This window comes from Mya arenaria, chromosome 17 (assembly GCF_026914265.1).
Source record: "Mya arenaria isolate MELC-2E11 chromosome 17, ASM2691426v1".
Lineage (NCBI taxonomy): Eukaryota > Metazoa > Mollusca > Bivalvia > Myida > Myidae > Mya > Mya arenaria.
Genome location: NC_069138.1, coordinates 39,491,631 through 39,518,997, shown reverse-complemented (window position 1 = coordinate 39,518,997; position 27,367 = coordinate 39,491,631). Strand labels below are relative to the sequence as shown.

The 27,367-nt window shown below is 34.9% G+C and overlaps 1 protein-coding gene across 1 annotated transcript; it reads right to left on the bottom strand.

Annotated features, from left to right (window-relative positions):
* Positions 1-660: 660 nt before the first annotated feature.
* Positions 661-23,130, bottom strand: LOC128223474 (uncharacterized). Its single transcript, XM_052932753.1, has 11 exons — positions 23,091-23,130; positions 19,975-20,050; positions 19,185-19,296; positions 17,544-17,714; positions 16,233-16,341; positions 9,041-9,107; positions 8,559-8,673; positions 8,000-8,173; positions 5,502-5,610; positions 1,127-1,196; positions 661-787 (listed from the first exon to the last, which is right to left on the bottom strand). The coding sequence occupies exons 1-11, from the start codon at positions 23,128-23,130 to the stop codon at positions 661-663; spliced, it is 1,170 nt and encodes a 389-aa protein (XP_052788713.1).
* Between the last annotated feature and the right edge of the window lie 4,237 nt (positions 23,131-27,367).

Below are 27,367 nucleotides of genomic sequence, written 5' to 3'. Positions count from 1 at the left end.
TACTTTAACATCCTTCTGGTGTCTTTTGGGTGTCCGGATTGGGCCGAAGTTAACATCGCTACTATTCAATGCTTCAAAACCAGAATCAACAGTAATGTTTGTTTTATTTTTTTGATATATAAATATTAACAAAAATGCTAGAATGCATACACACCGTCAAATCTGGTGTAAAGATTCTGGACACCCCATGTAGCTCAGGCGCATCCCTTGACCAAAGTGCGATCCACTTGCATCCATCAAAGGCGCTGATTTTAACCACTCCACCAGTATTGTATGTCTCGTAAACAGCAATCCCAGTCACGTGTACGGATGTGCTGTACACAATCTAAAATATAAAATGTCAATTGAGTTTTATATCTCTATATTTCTATATTCGGTCTTTATTTTTTATATTAAGTTTCGTTTTTTATTTCATTTTTAATCTATATTCAAATGTTTTCATTTTTAAAATCTATCATTCATTAGTTTTTATATTTAATATCTGTCACAGCTGCTATACTACCAATCTATTCGATTGTATAAACAGTTATATAATTCACAGCTGCAATAAGCTCACTGCACCAGACACCTACGAAGTGATCTCCCTCTACTAGCTTTTTAACGCAGTCAAGTGATATGCTTGACGACAGTGGTTATTATACCGCGCAGAAAGGTAACCGCTTAGTGGAGTTTGATCACCTGAATGTACTGGTTCTCATCTTTGACTGACTGTGCCCAGGCCTCGCTTAAGTCACCGTAGGATGGATGCACATTTGGAGCTCCTATCACCTTGGTGGCCGCCCAGTCTCTGTGGTATATATCAATTTGTAGATGTTAAAACTATTCATCAAACTATTCCATATCTGCAAATGTTCCACAACAATCCAGCATGTTAATATAATGTTGTCTTGGTGTTTAAAGACACTATACAAATATCCATTACAGCACGTAAGCATTATTAGGCTCTGACACGTTTGAAAAATATACAACATTGTTCTATGATTTAAAATATTTCCACATAGTGTTTGGGTGAATGCTGTTTAATGATAGGTATATTTAGGACTTTGCTGATTGTTGTTGACAGTGGGGTTGATGATAAAAATGTTTAATACGTATGTAATATAAGTATATCAGGCAATTCACTTACACATTTGAAACTTCAGACGAGAAATCTGCAACAGACTGAACCCACTGTGCCAGCAGCTCACACGTTTGTTCTAAAATATATTTGCATGCGATATCTACTGACAATGCCAATATTAATATAAATTAAAGTCTTAACATGTATATTGTTTTGTTACTTGTAAGCTTTAGTATTTATGCTGTATTAAACATTCAACCATAAATCATAAATAAATTATTCTGCATTTAACAATAAACGGTTATTTAGTAATGAACATTAAATCATTACGGTCAAGTTTATGCGAATGAAATGTACAGTCTATATATCCAAGATAATAAAAATAAACAAGTAGCTAAATTCTACTTTGGTTTTCGTGTGAACTAATATAATTAAATATTTACATTCCGTGTGTATATTGAAGTTCAAATTGTAAGAGCCGCAAGAGGTTATGACCTCATTATTAATATCAGTATTTTTTATTCGATTAATGCAAAGTCATTTAACAAAGTGTATATATACGATATTACAACTATTTATCATAATGCAACTTTTATTTTATACAGATGTATATTGTCGAAAGTCAAAAGTCGAAAACATTTTCTAACAATAAATAAAAATAATATTTAATTGCTTTTGAATCGTGATGAATAAGTATTTAAAATGTAAATATAAGGATTGATCACACGTCGGGTCTGCATTGTGTGTGTTGTCATGCTGTAGCGTTCTAGCGCTTCTAGTGAAATGCAAAAGCCTGCGATCAATGCTTAATTGAACGGTTTCAGGTCACATTTACTCCCTTATGGTTTCTGAAATGCACTTTTTCTTTGATGTACAATAAGAAAGACTAGAAGATATTTATAGAACTCCATGAAGTATTACCTAGATGATTAGATCTCAGTCTATTGTTAAGTGTACAACGCCAGAGAAGTGATGGAGCTACAAAGAGAACGAGCTTATGTATCGGCCTGATTTTTAAAAATTATTTTGCAGCAATTAGCATCTTGCTGAAAGAATGTCGTCATCCACAAAAGTAATTTGAATAATATATACTGATGAATACATCAATCTCGGTTTGGGTCAATGCATCTTACACTGTGAGCGACGTGAAGTACAACAGAAAGAAACACTTAACTATACTGTAAACGAAGTGAAGAAGACTAAAAAATAACACGTAATTACACAGTCAGTTAAGTGAGAAAAACCCCCAAAGTCACAGTCAATTAAACTGTGAACTTAGTAAAGTACAATCGAAAAAATAACAAGATAATTTTAATGTGAACATAGTGAATACACAATTACAATGTAAACAAAGTAATAAACGTTATGAAGAAGTAGGCGTGTTGTTGATAAATAAAGTAACGAAAAAAGTAGATGCAATGGAAATTCAACTATATTAACCCAATATCGATGAATAATTTGTGTATGCGCTCGTTGTTTTAAATCCCCAAAATAAAGTAACGTACAGGTAGTAATACATTGTAGACAAAGACCAACACTCTCTAAATTCAGAATCCAACCCCAAAAACAATACCAACAAGTACAACGGAAAATACGCAGTACGGAACGCTTTGGAATCTAAATTCGAAGGTTTAAACTGTGGACGAAGTACGGCACTCTTTGGAATCTAACCTGTGCACATTAAACTATGGACCAAGTACGGAACGGATTGAATTCTAAACTATGGAAGTTTAAAATGTGGGCGAATAACGGAACGCTTTGCAATCTTAACTTGTAATCTTGTAGATACGTAGTTGTTGCGCCAAGCGGATTTTTGGATTATAGTTTCATGAATATTTATTGATTATGCTGGTGAGATTATTCACGGGAATTACCGGTTATCGTTTTGATGATGTCTCTAGGCCTGAGCAAAAAGGAGGCGGAATAGCCCTGTTATATAGAGACAACTTAAAAGTGTCACGAAATTCTTGCAAACCTTTCAAATCCTTTGAGTATGTGGTAATAACAACTTTGTTTTCCTGATAATTATTATCTATAGACCGCCAATTTAATCTACCTTTAGAAGGATCTTCAAATGGTAAAGATATTGTTACAAACTTTACCAAGGTTACCTCAAAAGTAATTGAAAAGCATGCTCCGCTAAAAGAGAGAACTGTTATTTGCAGACCAAATGTAACATAGTTTTCTGGATACCTGAAATCACTCAAGAAAAAAATGTCAATAGAAAACATTTACCAGTCTGACGAATCAAATTTGATTGGAAATATATACAAAAAGGTAAGAAACAGCTACACTAAAGCAGTGACAAAACAGTTGAGCAGAGGTCGAGGTGAAAAAGTTATTTGGGGTGACTGCCAGTCTGCTCGGTCGCACGATGGACAATCCAATTCAACCGCATACTGATGATATATCTCTTATTAAAAAATTGCCAGGTTGATTAACGACTTAGATAATATAACCATTAAATAGGCACATATAGGGTCTGTATCATTAAACGAGCCTCTACGTGAAACAATTTTGACTGAGTTTACACCACTCTCAGAAAGTGATGTAATGAAACTTATTCGAGGATAAAAATAAAAAACGTGTGTGCTTGATGTTATTCCAACACAAAAGTTGAAAGACAATCATCATCGTTTTGTACCAAAGTTACAGAAATTGTAAACAGATCATCGGCCGGTGTCGTTTTTATCAAAGATCATTGCCTTACAACAAATTACTCATCATATTGAAGTAAACTCCTTCCGACATATCAACGCGTTTACAAGGGTCATGGTGTAGAGTCTGCAATGATGAAAATGTATTGTGATTTATTGGGTGCATTTGACAACAATAAAAATACTATCGTCGTTATGATTGACCTCAGTGCAGCTTTTGATACGGTGGATATACCAAATGTACTTCAAATTTTTCAGAAAGACTTTGGTACTTAAGGTATTCCTTTGAACTGGTAAAATTCCTATCTAACTGAAAGGACAATCAAAATTATTGTTGAGAACGCATTTCCAACACAGAACAACTACGAACAGTTCGGTGTACCACAGCGGTCATGTGCAGGCCCAGTTATTTTTACCATGTGTATTGCTGCTCTGAACAAAGTTGTATAAGCATAAATAGCTGGACTTGATGGGTATGCTGATGACCATAAAATTGCTTTCAGAATTCAAGCTGAAAATGCACAAAATGAGAAGAAAGTTCTTAGACAGCTAAATGATTTTCTCAATTATATAATCTTGTGGATGGCAAATTTTAAGTTGAAAATGAACAACTCAAAAACTGAAATCATGTTTGACACAAAACATCTGCTAACAAAACTTAACATTTCAAGTGTGAGTGTTGGTGGATCATCAGTAAAATGTGTTAACAATGTCAAAGATTTGGAATGTACTCTTAATTTTGACATGCATATCAGAAAGAAATGTAAGATTAGCATGCTCAGCTAAGAAATCTGAAAGAAATTAGTATAGACCTTTCACAAAAAAACAGAGATAATAGTAAACAGGCTTATTCATTCTCAAATCGACATTTGCAATGAATTATTTAAGGAAATACCCTCCTATCAGATTAACAGAAAGTTCAGAAACAAGCAGCAAGATTTGTGACTAACACATCGGTCATCCAACTGCCGAAGTCCTCAGATCTCTTCACTGGCTACCTGTGAGGGCAAAAGTTATGTTTAAAATTCTTGCCATTGTGTTTCGCATTGTACAGGGCAGAGCTCCATCTTATTTGAGGTCTTTGTTAAACAGTGTTCAGGAAAAATGCAGACAACGATCTTCTGATGACATGCAATTTATTGTTCGCAGAACCAAAATCAGAATTGATGACAGATCACTTGCTGTGGTTGGGCCTAAATAGTTCCTCCCAGAGACATAACACACATCAAAAGTGAACCTTCGTTTAGAAAAGAACTGAAAACTTATTTGTTTGAACTGTTTTATAATTGAAGAGTGTACCTGATGTTATGTGTAAATGACTACATATATAGCCTTGTGTAAAATAGCGCATAAACTGTGTGAAACGCAATCGAATACTGAACAATACTTTTTGGGTTATACAAATGTATGTATTTATATTTGTATAAAACTTCGAACTTTTATACTGTGGACACGAAGTACGGAACGCTTGAATCTAAACTTTAAAAGATAAATTGTGGACATTTTTGGAGCGCTTTGAAATCTGAACTTTTAAATGTTAACTGTCGACGAAGTACGAAACCCTCTGAATCTAAACGTTCAACGTTAAACAATTGTCGAAGCAGGAACGCTTTTAACTTTCAACGTTTAAATGTGCCAAAACTTTGAACGCTCTTAATTCTAAACTTTAAATGTTATACTGTGTATAAAACGCTCTTAACTCTAGACGCTACACTGTGGTTGATCACGCGAATTGTGGATGATGTACAGCTTAATATGGAACACCTCACTTTGAATGTTCTTACCACATGAGTATCCTCGGAGTTGGACAGCATCTAGTTGCACCGAGTCTGTCACACCACCGGCTTGGCAGTCAACACGCACGCGTAGCTCATTTGTGTACACATATGGAGTCTGAAGAGGAAACATTATAATACAATGAAAACAACAATGCAGAAACAGACAGCATACGCAAAACTGTACAAGACAACAAACATAAATGTCATAAAAGTTCTCATAGTTAATAAAAATAATGAATTGCGGTTTTGACGTCTTCATCGGGGATATGGACGCAATTGGACTGGTCAAAGTACAGGTGGAGTCCTTTGGACTCAACACAATTTGACAAATGTTGAGGTGTTATTATTTAAGAAATTTAAAAAAAATTAAAAAAGGTCTGTTTTGAATCTTAGCTATTTTTTCTGTTTTGGTCTTGCTACAACAATGACAAAAATAGGACAGTAGTTTCAATTGGATCTGAAAACATTTAAAGGATAGTAAGTTCAGTATTGATTGTCATAAAATTGCTCAGTCTTTGAAGGATATTCAGTTGCTTAGCTGCTACGTTTGCACATTTCAGCAACTCTTTCGCAAATGTCGATATTTGTTTAAATATCGTTTGGTTGATAGACATAATCACGTGATGTTATCAATGTATTCTCAAAAAGTCAAAATATCCATTCACTGTTTATAAAATTAAGTGGCCTAGTGTTTAAAAAGTCGGTTTCTCATATATTATTTTTAGTTTACCGGCGTTGTTTCGCACCCCACTCCAACCAAAATAAAAAAAAAATAAATAATAATACTTAAATTGTATTTTTGTACAACATCGGTATCAAAGAGTAAAATAATGATAAATTAGTGTTTTCAGATGGATTACCGGGAAAACTAATTTGTTTTGATTGGAACAAAATGTTTTACTCAGTGCAAAAGCAAAGTACGTCTACCATGTCTTATAAGGCATTAGAATAGTGATCATCAATAAGTGAAATAATAAGAAACAAATCCTGATTGTAAGGCGCCGTACATAGGCGTGTCAGGAATGTCCACAAATTACTATGCAAATAATTATATATCCCAAACAAAACTATAATACGGTTATGACATGTGTACCTATAAAAATAATGTTTGATTTGATCGAAACGTATTTGCTCAAGAACAATAAATATTTAGATATTACTATTTGTTTTGTAATCTCACGAAACAATTTCATAATACCATAATAGAAATACAAGTACAAGCCCAATTGACAAATATTTAATGAAGCTAAATTATTTATTATTATTTGTTTTGAAACATGATGGTTATTTACCTAGTTTAATTATTACCTTGCTGAGCTGATATAAGATATGAATTACTCTCGAGTTAGTTTTCCGTGTAGAAACCTCTACTGGTACTCTATTAAAGAGGCCACGGGGAGGAGTCCCTAGCGAGTATCTAACATATGACGTCTTTGGTAAAGTGAGGCAACTGGATATAACTCAATACTTTTCATATCCTATTTAAGAAATATTACATACCACTGAGGGTCATATGACAGTATAAGGACCGGCCAGTCAGCCCCCGATTGTGTATATGGACCGAGGCGTTAGCCGAGGTCCATTCAACTTCGGGGGCTGACTGATCGGTCCTTATAATGCCATATGGCCCGAAGTGGTGTGTTATATTTCTTATATTATACCGAACACTTTTTTACCATTTAATAATTTTAAAGCGCCTTTGACGTGTTTTATTGAACAATTCTAATTATAATTACTTGGGAAAAAATGTCGTTGTGAAAATTGCAAGCAGCAATTTTATGACGTCAGCGGTCCATATTATATGACGTCAGCGGTCCATATTATATTTTTGACGAGGTCCGGACCGGCCAAAAACATGATTTTTATAAAAATACATTGATATACGGACCGATCAACTTTATATACACAAAGAAGGGACACATTTATGTAAGGTATAATATTGTGTTATTTATGTATCATGGGTTACGTTGATTGATTTATTCGGTCCTGACGTCAAAATATAGCCTGAGGTTTTCTGTTAAATTATATGCAAACTAGTTTTCCTGCAAGAAAACCTCGCTGAAATGCTAACCTGCACTTAATGCCGGATTTACTCAGTCGGGGGTTGCATTTCCACACATTTGTTGAAAACACAAAATACTAATCTTGTCTTGGAATCTTGTTTGGTGCAATCCCGACTTAAATATGATCGTGTTAACATGACCAACTTTAAATTTCGAAATCAAAAAGACTGTTTTTTAGTTTGACTAACTTATCTAAGTTCGATGTGGACGACAACTAATAGCGTTTGAGTGTGTTCCTTTGGTAGAAACCAGAATTTAGAGATCGATAGAAATTGTTCCTGGAAGAAATCAAACTCACGATTCCTTGGGTAAAAGGTGTATTCCTTTACCACAGTAAACCTCGCATTAAACGGTTATTGTCTTGTGATTTCGGTTCAAAACCAAAACAGAAAACAAGGTTGTCTGTCATATCTCGTCATATCTTGTTTACTAAATATTTACATTGAGAACCGGGGTGAATATCTGAGCAGTTTCTGCGGTAGGAATAGGTGTAGGGTTGCTCCACAACGTCACCCATGAGGAGCCGTCAAAAGCGTCGATATTTTTTACTGAACCAGGACGGTACGTCTCGTAAACGTCCACGCCAGTTACGTAAACGTGGTTGTTGTACCTCATCTGGAATTAGAGACAATTCATATAAAAAAACTACAGGGACAAGACCAGATCTTAGCAAGTCTAAATCTATAGATATCAATGATATCCACATCATATATATAATACTATTAGTATAATTCCTAATGAGCATATTACATTAGGCACACGCACAATGTATTACATTATTATCGGCCAATACGTTAAAACAATTGTAAAATGTTTTACTTCTTTACATTGATCATTGGATAAAAAAACGTATACAGATTTTTGCAATTTAATTCCCACATTTCATGACCAACACACACACGCACGCACGCACGCACGCACGCACACACACACACGCGCGCGCGCGCGCACACAAACACAGGCACACACGCATGTATAAAAGAGGGGAGACGTTTAATACCTGTATATATTCATCATTGCCAAGGTTTGAGCTGGTCTGTTTCCAAGCCTTTCCCATGCTTTCTGACGAAGACGGATAGGCGTCACTCACTCCAAGAACTTGGGACGCCATCCACCTGTTGAAGCAAAGGTATTTAGTAGCATTACACCATGTTTTTGCCAGGTGGATGGTTTATATTTTTTTATTTTTGCTTTAATAACATGTTGAAAAGTTGTATTACTCTTTATGACGGGTCTATGCAGTTCAATACAAGCTTGCATGTATAGCATAAAGAAAAACCGTTCACGTATTTTCGAGCACTCATTCAAATTGTAATGTCAAAATAGTTGCAATTTATACATTAATGAAAATGAAAGGTCGGTTTAATATAATATCGTAACTCACAGAGGAAAATAATCACAACAAATAACACACACATATTTGGAATAATTTTGATTCTAATCAAGTATGAACTTCTATTTAGGATAAGTAAATGCATTTACAATGTGTTTGGTTCTTCAGAAGAAAAGTCTGTCAATGTCTGTGCCCATTGCGAAATTTCCACGCAGCCTGAAAGTGTGTATAAATATATTAATATCACTGTTAATTGCTCTTTTATATATGCAGAATTATACATAAATTAACCTTTATATTGTGTAAAAACAGCTATGAACTTAAACTGTTTACCTTCTCTCAACAAAGATCTAAATGTTTTTGCTTCAAAATATTACCCAAATTCAATTCGTTGTTCTGATTACGTAGTAATAGGTGTTAAAATTAATAAACCGTTTTAACTATCCGGTTGACCATGAAAACCTATTTATTCATGTTATACGGTTCATATTTGATGAGAACCATAAGGTCAAAGACAAATGCGGAGACCAAAGGTGTGAGCAATCGTCTTTTTCTAGGCCCTATCCACAAACTGTTCGTGAGATTACAAAACTATGCATTAAGTAAAACCTATTTTTATTCAGGTGTGTTGTTATATTTATTAATAAGAAACGTTTATTCCATCAATTGATATCACAAAATATCGCTTAAGAAAGCGTTCCATTCATCCAAAAAGTGGATAGAAAAAACATTGAAAGCATACAACAACAAAAAATCAATTAAATAATTCTGTAACACGTCCAGTTTTCTCATTCTTTGTCAGGATAGCTCATTCTTTGTCAGGATAGCGTCCAATTAACCAATGTCGAACAAGGAAAATCAAGTCTCTAATTTCAATAACTTTCGATTTATATCTCCAATGTTTCAAGCTTAAACAGTATGAACTGTGGTTTTCAAAAACAGTAGCAGTGCAATTGACAATCGTTAAAGTAATTTAGAGTGTTTCATAAATGAATGACAAAACCATTTTAGAAAAGTTGCTTTACTTTACATAGTACATGTGTGTTTTTGTTCAACAGTTGTCAAAAACAATCGGATATTTGATGCCGTTCGGAAAATGTGCTGCTTATATACCCAACACTCGGTTAGGCATTTAAGAATAAGGAATTCTGACCAATAGAAATGTCCGTATAAATTTGTCAGCCAATGGACTTAGTGAGGGACTTCCTAGTCTCGAAAGACGAAAGTTCGGTCGAGAAAATAGCAAGTAATAGTATGCAAAAACATCGGGTCAAACATACAATTATTAACAAGGGCAGTGACTGTTGTCGTTATGAAATCAAGTTAAATTCTCTTTCACCTAGAAGCATTCGCAATTATCACAACACTTATAACTTACGTGACCTTAGGATTCCAAATCTTGAACTCGCGGATATTACAAAATAGTGCAGTAACTGGGCAGTTGCCTAAAGCAAGTATTGGAATGCATTAATCAAATTCATGTTTGCATTCAACAAATTGCACGACATGAAAATATCTTATGCCAATAAAAACTGGAAATATCATTCATGTTTTGGAAATGCAATTAAGTATCACGACGCCCTCTGCAGTTTTCAAGATGAACAAAACAGCGACGATGACAGTTCACTGGCATCTTGAGGAACTACTTAAATCGGTAAAATCTGTAAGCAAGATTTACTTAAAGCTGCACTCTCACAGATTGACCATTTAACAACTTTTTTATTTTTTTGTCTTGGAAAGAGCAATTGTTTTGCGTAAATATCTGCAAACAAATGATATAAGATTGCTGACAAAAAATCAGATTGAAGATTTTCACATTTCCGTTCGAAAATTACAGTTTAATGGCTTAGACCGTTATTGCGGTTTAAGAAAAATTCATAAAACATCATTTTTTAACTCAAATACAAAAATCTACGATCTAATTTTTGTCAGCAATTTTATATAACTAGTTTCCATGGATTTTCGAAAGAAAATGGCTCGTTGAAAATAATAAATAAAAAAGTTGTCAAAACGTTCAAATCTGTGAGATTGCAGCTTTAAGAAGAGATGGAACACACAAACCTCAGGTATCAAATTATGTACAGAACATGTATCAACGATTGGTATAAAAGTTAACCATACAATGATGATTCAATTCCACATGTCAACAGAGGCAAAACTAACAATATGTTAGCACAGCATAATCAAGAGCTAGTTCGACTAGAAACAAATGATCTTCACTGAGAAAGTCATATTACAGACTTACAGACAGTTTATGTCGCTCGACTAAAATCGATTAAGCAACTGGTTCTGTACATACGGTGTTCTTTTAAAATCAAGTTAATTCAATTTAAAGATGCACTCTTACTCCCAGATAAGATGAACCACAATTAAAAATATTGTTTAAATATTCAAAAAAGTATGAATAAATGTCAAAAACAATAGTTCTTATGAAGGATACCGAGTTTAATTGGATAGAAATTTGCATAAAGCACAGTATTTATACCTTATGATACTATAGCAGACTACAGTCAATAGTTTAGCATTCACCAATCATTTAATATGATTGCGCTTTCTGCTATTGCATACAAGGTTACAATCGTGTTATAAGTAATTAATAATTTCTATAAATGCATTATTTAGTAAGAAGTTAAAGGTTAATCAGTCAATATTTATATTTGTTATATATGTGTGTGTACTGATTTTGAATAAGAGTGTCACTTTAACGAATGTCGTAACGATGCTTAACATTCCTCGAGTTTGTATTTATTCATTTCAGAACAATTACATATTCTTGGGTGACCGTCCTCTCACTAAAACAAACTGTAGAACAAATGTAAATTTTACCACACCATCGTGAAGTACAAAGGCCACCATCAAAACAATATAGAAGAGTACGAATGTAGCTTTCATCACAATATATGGGAGTACAAAAAACACTCTTAACACAACATACTGGGGTACGAATGTAACTCTCATCACAATATATGGGAGTACGAAAAGCACTCTTAACACAACATACTGGAGTACGAATGTAGCTCTCATCACAATATATGGGAGTACGAAAAGCACTCTTAACACAACATACTGGAGTACGAATGTAGCTCTCGTCACAATATAAGGGAGTACGAAAAGCGCTCTTAACACAACATACTGGGGTACGAATGTAACTCTCATCACAATATATGGGAGTACGAAAAGCACTCTTAACACAACATACTGGAGTACGAATGTAGCTTTCATCACAATATATGGGAGTACGAAAAGCACTCTAAACACAACATACTGGCGTACGAATGTAGCTCTCATCACAATATATGGGAGTACGAAAAGCACTCTAAACACAACATACTGGCGTACGAATGTAGCTCTCATCACAATATATGGGAGTACGAAAAGCACTCTAAACACAACATACTGGAGTACGAATGTAGCTCTCATCACAATATATGGGAGTACGAAAAGCACTCTTAACACAACATACTGGAGTACGAATGTAGCTCTCATCACAATATATGGGAGTACGAAAAGCACTCTAAACACAACATACTGGCGTACGAATGTAGCTCTCATCACAATATATGGGAGTACGAAAAGCACTCTTAACACAACATACTGGCGTACGAATGAAGCTCTCATCACAATATATGGGAGTACGAAAAGCACTCTAAACACAACATACTGGAGTACGAATGTAACTCTCATCACAATATATGGGAGTACGAAAAGCACTCTTAACACAACATACTGGAGTACGAATGTAACTCTCATCACAATATATGGGAGTACGAAAAGCACTCTTAACACAACATACTGGAGTACGAATGTAACTCTCATCACAATATATGGGAGTACGAACAGCACTCTTAACAAAACATACTGGAGTACGAATGTAACTCTCATCACAATATATGGGAGTACGAACAGCACTCTTAACACAACATACTGGAGTACGAATGTAACTCTCATCACAATATATGGGAGTACGAAAAGCACTCTTAACACAACATACTGGAGTACGAATGTAACTCTCATCACAATATATGGGAGTACGAAAAGCACTCTAAACACAACATACTGGAGTACGAATGTAGCTCTCATCACAATATATGGGAGTACGAAAAACACTCTAAACACAACATACTGGAGTACGAATGTAACTCTCATCACAATATATGGGAGTACGAACAGCACTCTTAACACAACATACTGGAGTACGAATGTTGCTCTCATCACAATATATGGGAGTACGAAAAGCACTCTAAACACAACATACTGGAGTACAAATGTAGCTCTCATCACAATATATGGGAGTACGAAAAGCACTCTTAACACAACATACTGGAGTACGAATGTAACTCTCATCACAATATATGGGAGTACGAAAAGCACTCTAAACACAACATACTGGCGTACGAATGTAGCTCTCATCACAATATATGGGAGTACGAAAAGCACTCTTAACACAACATACTGGCGTACGAATGTAGCTCTCATCACAATATATGGGAGTACGAAAAGCACTCTAAACACAACATACTGGCGTACGAATGTAACTCTCATCACAATATATGGGAGTACGAAAAGCACTCTTAACACAACATACTGGAGTACGAATGTAACTCTCATCACAATATATGGGAGTACGAAAAGCACTCTTAACACAACATACTGGAGTACGAATGTAACTCTCATCACAATATATGGGAGTACGAAAAGCACTCTTAACACAACATACTGGAGTACGAATGTAACTCTCATCACAATATATGGGAGTACGAAAAGCACTCTTAACACAACATATTGGAGTACGAATGTAACTCTCATCACAATATATGGGAGTACGAAAAGCACTCTAAACACAACATACTGGAGTACGAATGTAGCTCTCATCACAATATATGGGAGTACGAAAAACACTCTAAACACAACATACTGGAGTACGAATGTAGCTCTCATCACAATATAAGGGAGTACGAAAAGCACTCTTAACACAACATACTGGAGTACGAATGTAGCTCTCATCACAATATATGGGAGTACGAAAAGCACTCTAAACACAACATACTGGCGTACGAATGTAACTCTCATCACAATATATGGGAGAACGAAAAGCACTCTAAACACAACATACTGGAGTACGAATGTAGCTCTCATCACAATATATGGGAGTACGAAAAGCACTCTAAACACAACATACTGGAGTACGAATGTAACTCTCATCACAATATATGGGAGTACGAAAAGCACTCTAAACACAACATACTGGAGTACGAATGTAGCTCTCATCACAATATATGGGAGTACGAAATGCACTCTTAACACAACATACTGGCGTACGAATGTAACTCTCATCACAATATATAGGAGTACGAAAGGCACTCTAAACACAACATACTGGCGTACGAATGTAACTCTCATCACAATATATGGGAGTACTAAAAGCACTCTTAACACAACATACTGGAGTACAAATGTAGCTCTCATCACAATATATGGGAGTACGAAAAGCACTCTAAACACAACATACTGGCGTACGAATGTAACTCTCATCACAATATATGGGAGTACGAAAAGCACTCTTAACACAACATACTGGAGTACGAATGTAACTCTCATCACAATATATGGGAGTACGAAAAGCACTCTAAACACAACATACTGGAGTACGAATGTAGCTCTCATCACAATATATGGGAGTACGAAAAACACTCTAAACACAACATACTGGAGTACGAATGTAGCTCTCATCACAATATAAGGGAGTACGAAAAGCACTCTTAACACAACATACTGGAGTACGAATGTTGCTCTCATCACAATATATGGGAGTACGAAAAGCACTCTAAACACAACATACTGGAGTACAAATGTAGCTCTCATCACAATATATGGGAGTACGAAAAGCACTCTTAGCACAACATACTGGAGTACGAATGTAGCTCTCATCACAATATATGGGAGTACGAAAAGCACTCTAAACACAACATACTGGCGTACGAATGTAGCTCTCATCACAATATATGGGAGTACGAAAAGCACTCTTAACACAACATACTGGCGTACGAATGTAGCTCTCATCACAATATATGGGAGTACGAAAAGCACTCTAAACACAACATACTGGCGTACGAATGTAACTCTCATCACAATATATGGGAGTACGAAAAGCACTCTTAACACAACATACTGGAGTACGAATGTAACTCTCATCACAATATATGGGAGTACGAAAAGCACTCTTAACACAACATACTGGAGTACGAATGTAACTCTCATCACAATATATGGGAGTACGAAAAGCACTCTTAACACAACATACTGGAGTACGAATGTAACTCTCATCACAATATAGGGGAGTACGAAAAGCACTCTTAACACAACATACTGGCGTACGAATGTAACTCTCATCACAATATATGGGAGTACGAAAAGCACTCTAAACACAACATACTGGCGTACGAATGTAACTCTCATCACAATATATGGGAGAACGAAAAGCACTCTAAACACAACATACTGGAGTACGAATGTAGCTCTCATCACAATATATGGGAGTACGAAAAGCACTCTAAACACAACATACTGGAGTACGAATGTAACTCTCATCACAATATATGGGAGTACGAAAAGCACTCTAAACACAACATACTGGAGTACGAATGTAGCTCTCATCACAATATATGGGAGTACGAAATGCACTCTTAACACAACATACTGGCGTACGAATGTAACTCTCATCACAATATATAGGAGTACGAAAGGCACTCTAAACACAACATACTGGCGTACGAATGTAACTCTCATCACAATATATGGGAGTACTAAAAGCACTCTTAACACAACATACTGGAGTACAAATGTAGCTCTCATCACAATATATGGGAGTACGAAAAGCACTCTAAACACAACATACTGGCGTACGAATGTAACTCTCATCACAATATATGGGAGTACGAAAAGCACTCTAAACACAACATACTGGCGTACGAATGTAACTCTCATCACAATATATGGGAGTACTAAAAGCACTCTTAACACAACATACTGGAGTACAAATGTAGCTCTCATCACAATATATGGGAGTACGAAAAGCACTCTAAACACAACATACTGGCGTACGAATGTAACTCTCATCACAATATATGGGAGTACGAAAAGCACTCTTAACACAACATACTGGAGTACGAATGTTAATCTCACCACATCAAAGGATGATGTATTCCGTCATTTCCCATTGTTTATAAATTTATATGCTCGTGGAAGCTCGAGCATTTTTGGTATCCGACAAAGACATTCTTAGAAATTGAAAACATTTTACAATTTTCTTAAATTAATTCCAAAATAAGCATCAAAACATACCACATGATGCAGAGTAACCGCGAAGCTGAATGGCGTCAATTTCTATCGAAGAATTACTTGGTCTGCAATCCCCATGTACTTTGATTTCCCTGGTCAGGAAACCACTCACCTGGACCATGGACATATGAACATACAATAAATGTTATTTAAAGTACTGATTGTTATTTGCTATTTAGATTTTGGAAGAGTTATGGAACATTTGATGTTCCTTGAATAATAGTAATAAATGTGGTGGGAGTTATTTTTCAGGATTTTCATATTTTCACCAACACAGTGAAACATCCGTTTTACTTCTATAACTTAAATGGAATTTTGTTTTCATTAAAAAATAATACAATAAATAATAAATCAAGCTTGGAATATGCATATGTGTGCTTTTTGTTTAGTTTAAAAAGTGTTGAAAACAAAACTTCCTGCCAAAAACGCATTTTGCTAAAACATGTCCGTCTTTCACTATATTTTCATAATTAGCACGTGTAAAAAATTTATTGCTTCATTGATATTCGAAATTTCATATCATTTGCTAGTTTATTTTTTGAGATATTGACGACTTCTATATATAAGCAGATAATTGTTGGCAGACTTATCTCCATCGATAATGCCCAATTAACATATCCAATCAATTATTTTCACTTGTTCGGTCTGTTAAAACGAATGTCTTTCAAAATAGTAATAGTCTTATCATCGCTGATATATTTTCAAAGAAATTATCTTTTAAAGTAGTGTTCGTCAAAAGGTATCGGAATTTGTTAGAATACAATTGTTTAGTTACATAATATATGTATATGCTCAGTTTCCAATGTCTCTGCAATGGACTAATTCTTGCAAACGCTCAGCTTATAAATCAAATCAAATTGGGTTGAATATAATAGCATTTAGCCTGTATAAAAATGCGACTGATTTGGGGCACACACGTTGAACGCCGTATTATTAGGTAAGAGCCAAAACAACTTACGTATCTTTTAAAATCTAATCTTATCGCAAACTACATCCCTAAACAACACTTTGCCATTTAAATCACTGGACAAAACGGAGCATGGTTAAACTAGATTTTTACTTCGAGTTTTACAACGACGATGAATTTCCGGATATTTAATTTGCGATAATGACCTTATTGAACCGCAACAAGCAGGAACGGTAATTGTCAATTCCAGATAGTTTCACCGTAAAACATACTTGTACAGGCTAACCAAGACTGTGAAATTCAATAAGGCACTCTTTCGCTATCTGTATTTTTACTGTAAACGTTTTATTGAATTTCCATTTGGTGGATTCTAATATAAGCAATCAAACAGAACATATCAAACTTACCTCAAGAGTTGGATTATGGACTCGAACTTCTTCAATAAAGACTGGTGTGGACGTTGACCATAACGTGACCCAATTCTGGCCATCAAAGGCTAGGATCCTTGTTGTGAATCCAGAATTCCATGTTTCATAAACATCGACACCGGTGACCAACACTGGTTCGGCAAACATAACCTGCATCGAAAGCGTACGTGCATATTGTAATTTGTAATTAAGTAATGGTTTCACAAATATAAAAGTATAATATTCAAATAAGTATTTCCTGGTCTTCAGGTTTATGCTTCTTAAAATCTGTTGAAGGGCTAATTTACAAGAGATGGAATTGGTCTAGAGAGATAGATGTCCTCACACTTTCAACAAGCAATCGGGAACTATCTAGTAAGATTTTATTACGATTCACTGGAGAGTTACTGGTTCAAGCTTCTTATGTGGTGCTATATGATGTGGTTCAGTTTTCAACAACCAAAACGGATGCTTAACCACAAAGCTACCGAGGCCGCGGCTACCAACAATAACCAGAGCCAGTCTGACAAAATTGCATAAAAACCTGCTCAGGAGGATGTGTCAAGAGAATTTTAAGTCTGCCGGTATCTTTTTGCTTGGCCCTACCGTTTCCCTATATTTCTGGTTTCAACTTTATGTAACCAGCGTTATCGAGGCGCCAGTACCTATTTTGTTTTAATTTAGTTGCCTGTAGCCAGGCTTAAAATAGCCAATAGCAATAGACCATGACGTCATCCTTTTCCTCGCTACTTCTACAGTTTGTTTTAGTCAGAGTGACGGTCACCCAAGAACCCGAAAAGGTAGCCTTCAAAATTTCTCAAAGTTGTTTTTTAGTATTTTTGGCTTTACTGTATCATTCTTTAAAAAATAAATGGTTTATTATTTATCGTAGTATATAATCTTCGTTTATTAGTGTTCGAGTGTCCATTAATTTTTCTTTATTCAGAGATTTCGTCAGATTTAACACGGTGCCCATTCCTGGAACTGGTAGCATCGTATTATGAGCGTCAAAAAATCTCACGAATATTTACTTTGTTTAAAATGGCCGCGTTACATCTACAGGAAATGACGATTAGTGTATACTCGTAAATTAAGTACCGTTCTCTTTTTTGTTTTTTGAGCTGTTACATTTAAGAATTGTTTTCGTATTAGCAATATGTTAATTTTGCTAAAACCCAAAATATTGTGTTCTTATTTTGCTCAATAAAGTGAATCCTGTAACTCCTGACTTCGCTGAAGTAGCCTCCCTTGACTTCATTACACAAACCACGTAACACATTCGAATTCATACGCGCATTTGACAGATGGCGTTAAATTTAAATCAAATTGAAACCGAAAAATAAAAAGGAATAATTAAATAGGCAGGTAGATAATAAATGGAATGTTACGATAAAACGCTTTTCTGGTGACCTGTATCACATCTCGTTCGGTGAGTAAATACGTGTTTACACACCGAACGAGACGTGATACAGGTCACCAGAAAAGCGTCCTATCATAATATCCCCTAGATATTAAAACTCAAGTTAAACTATAAGATACTATAAGATTTCTTTCTAGTTTCAATTATACTGCTCACATTACGTAATCGTTGTAATTGCTGAATCTTGATTCTTTAAATACAATGCTATTTATGAAGTATACCTGGATGTATTCGTCATCATCTCGGCTGTTTTTATGCGGAGCCCAAGTTAATTCAGAATTTCCGTAAATCGGGTAAACATCAGGAGGACCAATAACCTGAATAGAGCCCCATCTAGAGAAAAAATGGTATGATTTATAAATGCAAATTATGCAAAAACAACTGCACAGTCATTTGAAGCTAAAATGTTATCATGCTCAAAGGCTCGCATTATTAAAATGAAGTCCGGCTAGCGCACTCGTTTCTCGCCAAGGCGTCACGGATGGGTTCGATTCCCGGCCTAGGCGCATTGTAGGGTGTTGGACAATAAGCCGTACAAGTGGGTTTTCTCAGGCTACTCGTCTTCCCCTCAACAACACTCTTGCATAAGATCGGTTTCAACAAAAGTAACTAATATAATGTTGTATTAACCTCGTTCACAGTATAATAGTTACTTTTCTTTTGTTAACATGTATTAAAGTTTGGCCCAATATAATTGTGGAACATAGGGAAAAAATCTCATATCGATAAAAATAGAATATTGTATAAATAAGGAAAACATAAAAATATTTAGAGAGTTATAGTTTTGCTATCCAAAAAATAAGTAAAATCAATATAACTGGCACACATTGTTAAAATCATGAAACAGTGGCAAATTTCTTTGAAATTGAAATCAATGAAAACATTTGTATGTTGCGGTGGTTATTATTCTCAAAATTGTTCAGTCAATGAAAGCATTCAAATGTTTTTGTTTCAATATCCTGAAAAGTTAATTGGCAAATATCGATATCGATAAGTACAAAAAACATATACAGTGGGGCCACCGCGTCTTCACTGGAAAATCCAGTGATCGAGTCCACCCACTGTCCAATCTCCGAACAACTTTGTCCTGCAATAAACAAAAAAAAGGTTGTTGAAAAACGCCATGTACTGGCGGGCTATTTGTTAAGAATTTAGAGTAGCTGTTATATTAAGGGCATGTACGGACGTCGGTAACGAGGCTTTTCGGATAATTCTACGTTTCCCTGTTACATATGATATACATTTTGCTGGCATACTTTCAAAATTAAATTCCTTCATAAAATGAGATGTTGAAAACAGAATTGTTGAAATGTTCACAAAACGCGAGTACGTCATTGCTTATTGCCGTGACACGCATTAATTTTAAATCACAGTTGACGTCAAAAAGTTCCAGGTTTTATACAGTAAGTTGTTTTCGATTGTTGCGTCAGTGCGCATGGATCATATTCTTTGTGGAATCTCGATTCTTCCGGAGCTAGTTATATGATCGGAAACTCTTGTACGGTATGCATGAATACATACGTCATCCAGGTATGTGTATTGTTTACAAGTTTAAAGCATTAAGCCGAAAGCAGGTGCTTAAGTAAACATTGTGATAACGCCATTCATGTTTGAGTGTGCTGAAATCTTCCTTTTTCCAATTTAATTTAATTTGCACTTCAGTTCAAGAGTTACTCCACATACCATTTCCTAGAATGTGTAAGTAAAGCAGTTGGAATTTTGTCTATTCACGACAGCACTGTCCCATCCTTAGTGTCGGTCACAATACAGGGTAATTCCTAAATAACTTTTTTTATAGAAAAGATAGGAAAACATTTCTTAGCCTATAAAAAGCTATGCTATTTTCTGCTTCAACAAGTGTAAAATATTTTAGATTTGCTTGTATTTTAACGATGCAATCCGTGGCCAAAATTTCAACTCGACGGGATTTTGTAGAACGCTGTGTGCGCCGTGATTCTTTGTTTTGTACATATTTCTTAGTTATATATGTCCTATCTTTTCTCTCAAAAAAATTATTTAGAAATTACTGTCAATTTCTTGCTTGTTTACATCGGTTTTGAACCGTGGTGACATATGTGAGAACCCCGTTGAAGTCACGTGATTCCTCACCCTGCAATAGCATTATGAGTGTTGTAAGATTGTGAGGCACAGCGCACAAACATAAAGTAACCTTGGTTAGACCTCCTCCGGTGTATATAGCACTGTTACACGGGACCCCGGTTTTACGTCCCATCCGGTAGAGGTTGTTTAAAGCGATGGTTTAAAAGAAGAAAATGCCACCGTGAATTTTACAGTTATGGTTCTGTCCCACAGATCCGCTCTAAGTAACGAAATAACAGTTGTGCCCATATTTTAAGCGTGATAATAATAGATAACAAAACAAAAACATAGTCCACACGTTCACCCACAGGTAAGATTTCACATTCTCTCTAGTCTACTATATTTACATGCCTGTGTAGTAAAAGATAAAGTATGGGTATATTTAAGATATTATAGTTCGGTGGGAATGAACATTTTTTTTTTCTAAATAAAAGTTATTGCACACTCCAGGAGCCATTTAAAGGTTAACAATATAAACACAAAAGTATATTATTTCAAATATTAATATAAAATTGAAAATAATTTCTTATAAGTACTGTGAGTGTAACTTCAGTTATATTTAGAGCATATTTTTATATTTTATATTCAAACTAATAGTTACTTACCTCTACATAAGTGCAGATATATTAGGTCCAGCATCAGTACATACAAATGAATTAAATTCCACATTTTTGCAAAGCATAGCACGATAATTATTAATTTTAGAATATCATTTAAAATGTAAATAGTTCACACAGATCTTTCTATAACAAATAAGTTAATTCTATTTCATATATATATATTAATTATTGTCGTATTTAATGAAGGCAATGTATATTCATTATCTAAACCATCTTTAATTGTTTATGAGTCCAAACTACATTGTATTTAAATTTCTTCAATTTCAACACAGCTTCTTCTATTCAATAATGTTTTAACCCAAGATAATTAAACAAGAAGGTTTGACGTTCTTGTCCAAGAGCGCTTTCTGCACAGGATTGGCTAATCAGAATGCTTAAATTAGAAATACGTACACTACGTATTTGTTTAAGTGTGAATCTTTTGAATTTAGACAAGATACTGAGAACGGTCTGTCAATACAAATCAGAGGCGTATCAAGGATTTGATCTGCGAGTGGGCACAACTTGTGACCGGAAAAAAATAAATGTGTCATAGGGTTTGAGAGTTCTTCCCTGAGAACATTTTAGCTAACATAAGGGTGTAGAGCATTTGTATGTAATGTATGCCTAAGTAAATATTACAGTTAAATGAAAAAACCAGACCTAATCTTGTTATGCTTAATATGCCTTTCAATAAATTTAACCAGCACTGTCATTATATAAATAGTTTTAGTATTGTCCAGGAAGTGAACTTTCTGAGTTTATATACTCACTCAAAAAAGAAACGATACCGTATTTATATTTCAATTATTTCTATAAAAATAAAGTATCCTTAAAAGTTAACTAAAATTAAGTGGTTATAGTTCGTACATGTAAATCATAGGGATTAGCTAAATTCATTGAAGCATTTAAGTAAACGACCTAGAATTAGATGTTCACGTGCTGTACGGGGTACGAGGAACATGGTACATATTGAGTTAACGTGAATAATGATTTGTGTAAGGGTTGAAGAACAGTTGAAGAAAAACACATTAATTATCCGGAATCGTTCGTAACAAGTATGCCACGTTTGTCTACTGATGAACGTAATCGGGCTATTGGTATGCTACAGGCAGGTGCACGTCATAGTGACATCGCTGCACGTTTTGGTGTGTCGCGTGTGACAATATTTCGTCTGGCAGGTCGTTATCGAACACTTGGCACAGTTAATAATCGCCAAAGATCTGGCAGGCCGCGAGTAACGACCCCTGCGCAAGACCGCTATATGAGGACGTCACATCAACGTAACAGATTTTTGCCGGCAACGACCACCGCAGCTATAACACCTGGACGTACCAATGCCAGGATATGTGATCAAACGGTCAGAACGTCATTTTGTTCCAACAGGACAACGCTAGGTGTAACACCGCTCGAGTTTCAACCACCTACCGTCAGGAGAGAAATATCCAAGTTCTTCCATGGCCTGCATTCTCACCTGGCCTGTCTCCAATCGATCATGAGTTATCTTGAAACGCAGTGTTCGACGGCGTAATCTTCAAAACGCCAATGAGCGTACACGTTTTGTGCACGAAGAGTAGACAGCGATACCACAGGAGACGATTAAGACCCTGATTCGCTCAATGCAACGTCGCTGTATCGCAGTTAGAGACGCACATGGGGGACATACCAGATACTGATTACTTGTGAATTGAGTTTTCGCATTATCGTTGTTACAGCAGCAAATAATCTGCCAGTATTGATAGTTTTCTACTTATGTAATGAAATTTTATTTAAATGGTTGTTAAACATTAAATAACAAAATCAGAAAAGTGTCAAAGAGAGAAGAAATAAAGTAAAAAAGTTTCCAGGTATCGTTTCTGTTTTGACTGAGTATATATGGGTGCTATGAGTACTTTATGGTTTCGATATATTTCGGAATATTTAAAGATGCACTCTTATTCCCACATACGATTTATCACAATTTATAATAATGTTTTAATATTCCCAAACGATGAATAAATGTCTAAAACAATTGATCTAATTAAGGATACCAAGTTGAATTTGAAAGAAATGTGCATAACGGTATTTCTACCTTATTGACTATAGCAGATCACAGTAAATATTTTAACATTTACCAATCATTTAATATTTGTGCGTTTTCAGCTAGGAAAATATACTTATACAATCTTGTTATCAATAATTAATATTTTCCATAAAAGCATTATTTAGTAAGTATTCCAAAATGTATCATTTAAAATACATCTTATACATTTGTTTGTATTGATTTTGAATAAGTCACTTTAACCTTGATAAGGGTACTTCAGATCGTTTTCAAATCGTCAGCAATCGACCATACTTCATTAGAAATATGTTCTTAAGGTGCCATTCTGTCCGTTTAGTTACTAAAAGGCGTTTAAATCATGTATGTATTCAACAGATCTTATGTTGACGCTACACGAAAAATCAATTTGATATGGCCTTTATTCATTATAAGAAAATAAGTCCTGAAAATGATATCATCGACCTCTAATTGCATGGTTAATGGAGAATGTGCCCGGGTATTATTCCTGTTATCATTCAAGTATAAATCAAAATAAAAAAATGATATAAATGTGTAATAATTGTATAAAACTGCATTGTTTAAAAATAAAATGAGTAAACACTTATTTTTCCGTCCATCATTTTTGTTAAAACTACATAAGATATTTTAGGTACGTCTCAAAAAGCACCTGTTCAATGTTTGGTGTCCTAATCTGCTTCCCTTGGCGTTTAAACGCGCTGCACTTACTTCCCTTGGTATTGAGTGTGAAGCGGAAGCCAGGGAATCACATGTCAACTTCTGCGTACTCGAAATTCAGTAATACAAAATAATAAGCTGATGTTCTTCCCCAACAATAGTTAGTTTATATTCAAAATAAAAAAAATAAACTTACATGATTTCTGCTGCTATCAAATACTCACCTTATTATATACATATATATCCGACCAGAAAGATGCAAGTAAAAGGAAACACAACAAAGAGAAACAAAAAAATGCATTAACATCAATGATCATTCCTGTGTTCTTAGTTTTATCAAGTCTTCATGCCGAAATAGGGAAATATAATATCCCATGTACTTAGGCAGTTTAGACCGGTATTCCATATGCACGCTTCCCGGTTCCATCCTCCGCATCCTGCGTCCGTAGTTTTAAACGGAAACCATACTCCACTATGTCCGCTAAAAATACCGAAAATTATATTTTTATGTAGAAATCTGATAAGAAAAGGCAACCCCTATTTTAATTGTCGGAATTATTTCAACATTTATGGATACAAATATATGATATGTCATTTTAAAAGTATGCTTTATTGAATGATGTCATGTACGAGTTGAAGAACGTACACATGTAACAGAAAAAGATTTAAGATTTTCACTATCCGTAAGTAGTTGTATATTGTATTGTCACTCCAGATACTCCGTATCTGACGCGCAAGCTAACGCGGACACATGTAATACATTCAACAGTTCTAACCGGATATATTTAAACGTCCGCGGAAAACGTATAGCGGACGCGGACGTCGTGCACATGCTATACGCTCATTACTTACTTACTGTTTTTAGTGAAGTTGTCATTGTGCAAAGTATTCATAAATTTATATAAGTAAACGTTTTGAAATGTATCTCGGCGTATTTTTATATAAGTTGCATGTTGCACATTCATAAATTTATTCCTTGAAATATTAATTATTACAATATTTACATCAGTTCTTCTGTTCATGCAACCCTCTATTATTTGTCCTTTTGAACAAGGCTATCTTCGCTGCACACTGATTCTGTAAACGTTGAGTCGCAAACAACTTGTGAAGCACTCCGATCCCTTTTTTATATAGCACTAAACCGCGACCTTAAAGTGGAGTTCGTAGTGAAGAGGTCGTAAGTTTCATTAATGTATACTTAAAGCGTCAGGTCCAAGATAATATGTTTTTGGGAGAGTTTCGTCACAACTATAATGTAAGGAATATGATAAATTGCAATGCCTTTTTCCATTAGTTTCACTTTCGTTAGAATGTCGTCGCTAGTATGTACAACATTTATACATTGACACCTGTTAAGCATGATTATTTATAAAAATAAATTTTTACTATCCCTATAACACAGACGTCCATTTGGTTTAAAACCTGTTTCCATTTTGCGTTCGTTTATACACAAATTAAACACGGGTCAACTCAACTGGTCACGTAGTAACCTCATTCAGATATTAAGAGTTAATGAGATTAAGAGTTGATGATTGGAACAAAATACCACCAATAGCTGTGTTTTGTGTCGTCAATATATTTACAGTTGTTTGTAGGCTAAATGCTTTTGTGTACATGTTCGCAAGGCCTTGATAGCTTCAACTGTTTATGTTCCGTGGTTCTTTTGTGTTTCTTTTCTTTGTTCGACAGTCATGTCTTTGAGTAGAATGTCGTCTTTGAGATTATTACAGAGATTTTATTTGTTTTATGATAATATTTTTCTTCTTTTTTTCGGTCTTTAAGGAATATGTTTTGTTCTCTTCGGCAAACACTTGATATTTTTTTTATAACTTTCCTAGTCTGTATTGTGTTCCAATTTGCAAATTTATAACAGCTACTTTGCTTACGAATCATTTTACAAGATGCTACTAGAAAATGATTCCGAACGGTTGTGCAATTGCTCATTGTGTTGTCTTTTCTTTTGTCTTACACTTCTTTGCATTTCGCATTTTGCGTCAATCAAGTTGCCAAAGTTAGCTTTTAATGCTCCAAATATGTTCAATGTCGTTTTATTTCCCTTTCCAGTGCGGTGAATATTAGATTGTGCTTAGTTTATGAAGGAACTTGTCCACCATTTCTAATATTGGCATTGTTTTTTTTTACAATTTTTGCAGATCCACCCTTCGACTTGATGTTGAGAAATTCAAATGTTGTCACAAGAAATCTATTTGACAGCCTGTGCAGTTAAGACATGTTTTTCAACTTTGAAAGGGAAAATAGGGTCGTTTTTGGCGAAAAAGGGAAAATACATGAGTTATGACTAATGTTAAACTTGTTTTTAAACCTTTTATTCAACAAACCTTCCGACATATTCACGAATGACACTGTATTGTACATTTGGAAAATGTTAAGAGGTCAATGCTTAGAGAATGCAAAGATATTTTTATAGGGGATTTTTAACATGGGAGGGGAAAACTATTTTTGCAGGAGCCCAAACAGGGCCAAAAAATACACTGGAGTATGTGTTTTGTAAAGCAAGCAGTTAAATACTTTCCATTTTAAATATAAGAAAATGTACATTGATACACGTGCAAATGAAATTGCTACTCCAATTTCAATGGGAGCTATTCCACCGGCTAGCACCAATGTCTTCTACTGAAGAAATACTGTCAGAACCATTTCTGTCGCTGATTTCAAAAATCAAAGACTTAATGAATAATAGTGTCGTTATTATAAGTAAACAACAAGTAATCGACAAATTCTATTTTTGTATCAATATCCGGAATGTCGATTATATAGTCACGTGTTTGTCCAACTTTTCATGACAAAACATATCATACAATACAACTCAGTTGTACAAATGCTTGTCGGATGCAAATGCAAGCTTTTCGGTCATCAAGATGCCATAGTAAATTACTTAGTAAATCGTATATTTAATGACATCCAAAAGGGCAAACCGCTTTCTAGAACACGCTTCTTCTTATGATGGGCTTGCTAGAAAAGTAAAGTA

Bases quoted from the DNA above. Each gene is read 5' to 3' on its own strand.
- LOC128223474 (XM_052932753.1), bottom strand. From the start codon at position 23,130: ATGCAGGCCATGGAAGAACTTGGATATTTCTCTCCTGACG. The intron at 20,051-23,090 runs GTAGGTGGTTGA...TGTTTATTGCAG, and splicing joins TGGATATTTCTCTCCTGACG to GACAAAGTTGTTCGGAGATT. The intron at 5,611-7,999 runs GTAAATATTTAG...TTTCCTCTTCAG, and splicing joins TATTCACCCCGGTTCTCAAT to ACTCCATATGTGTACACAAA.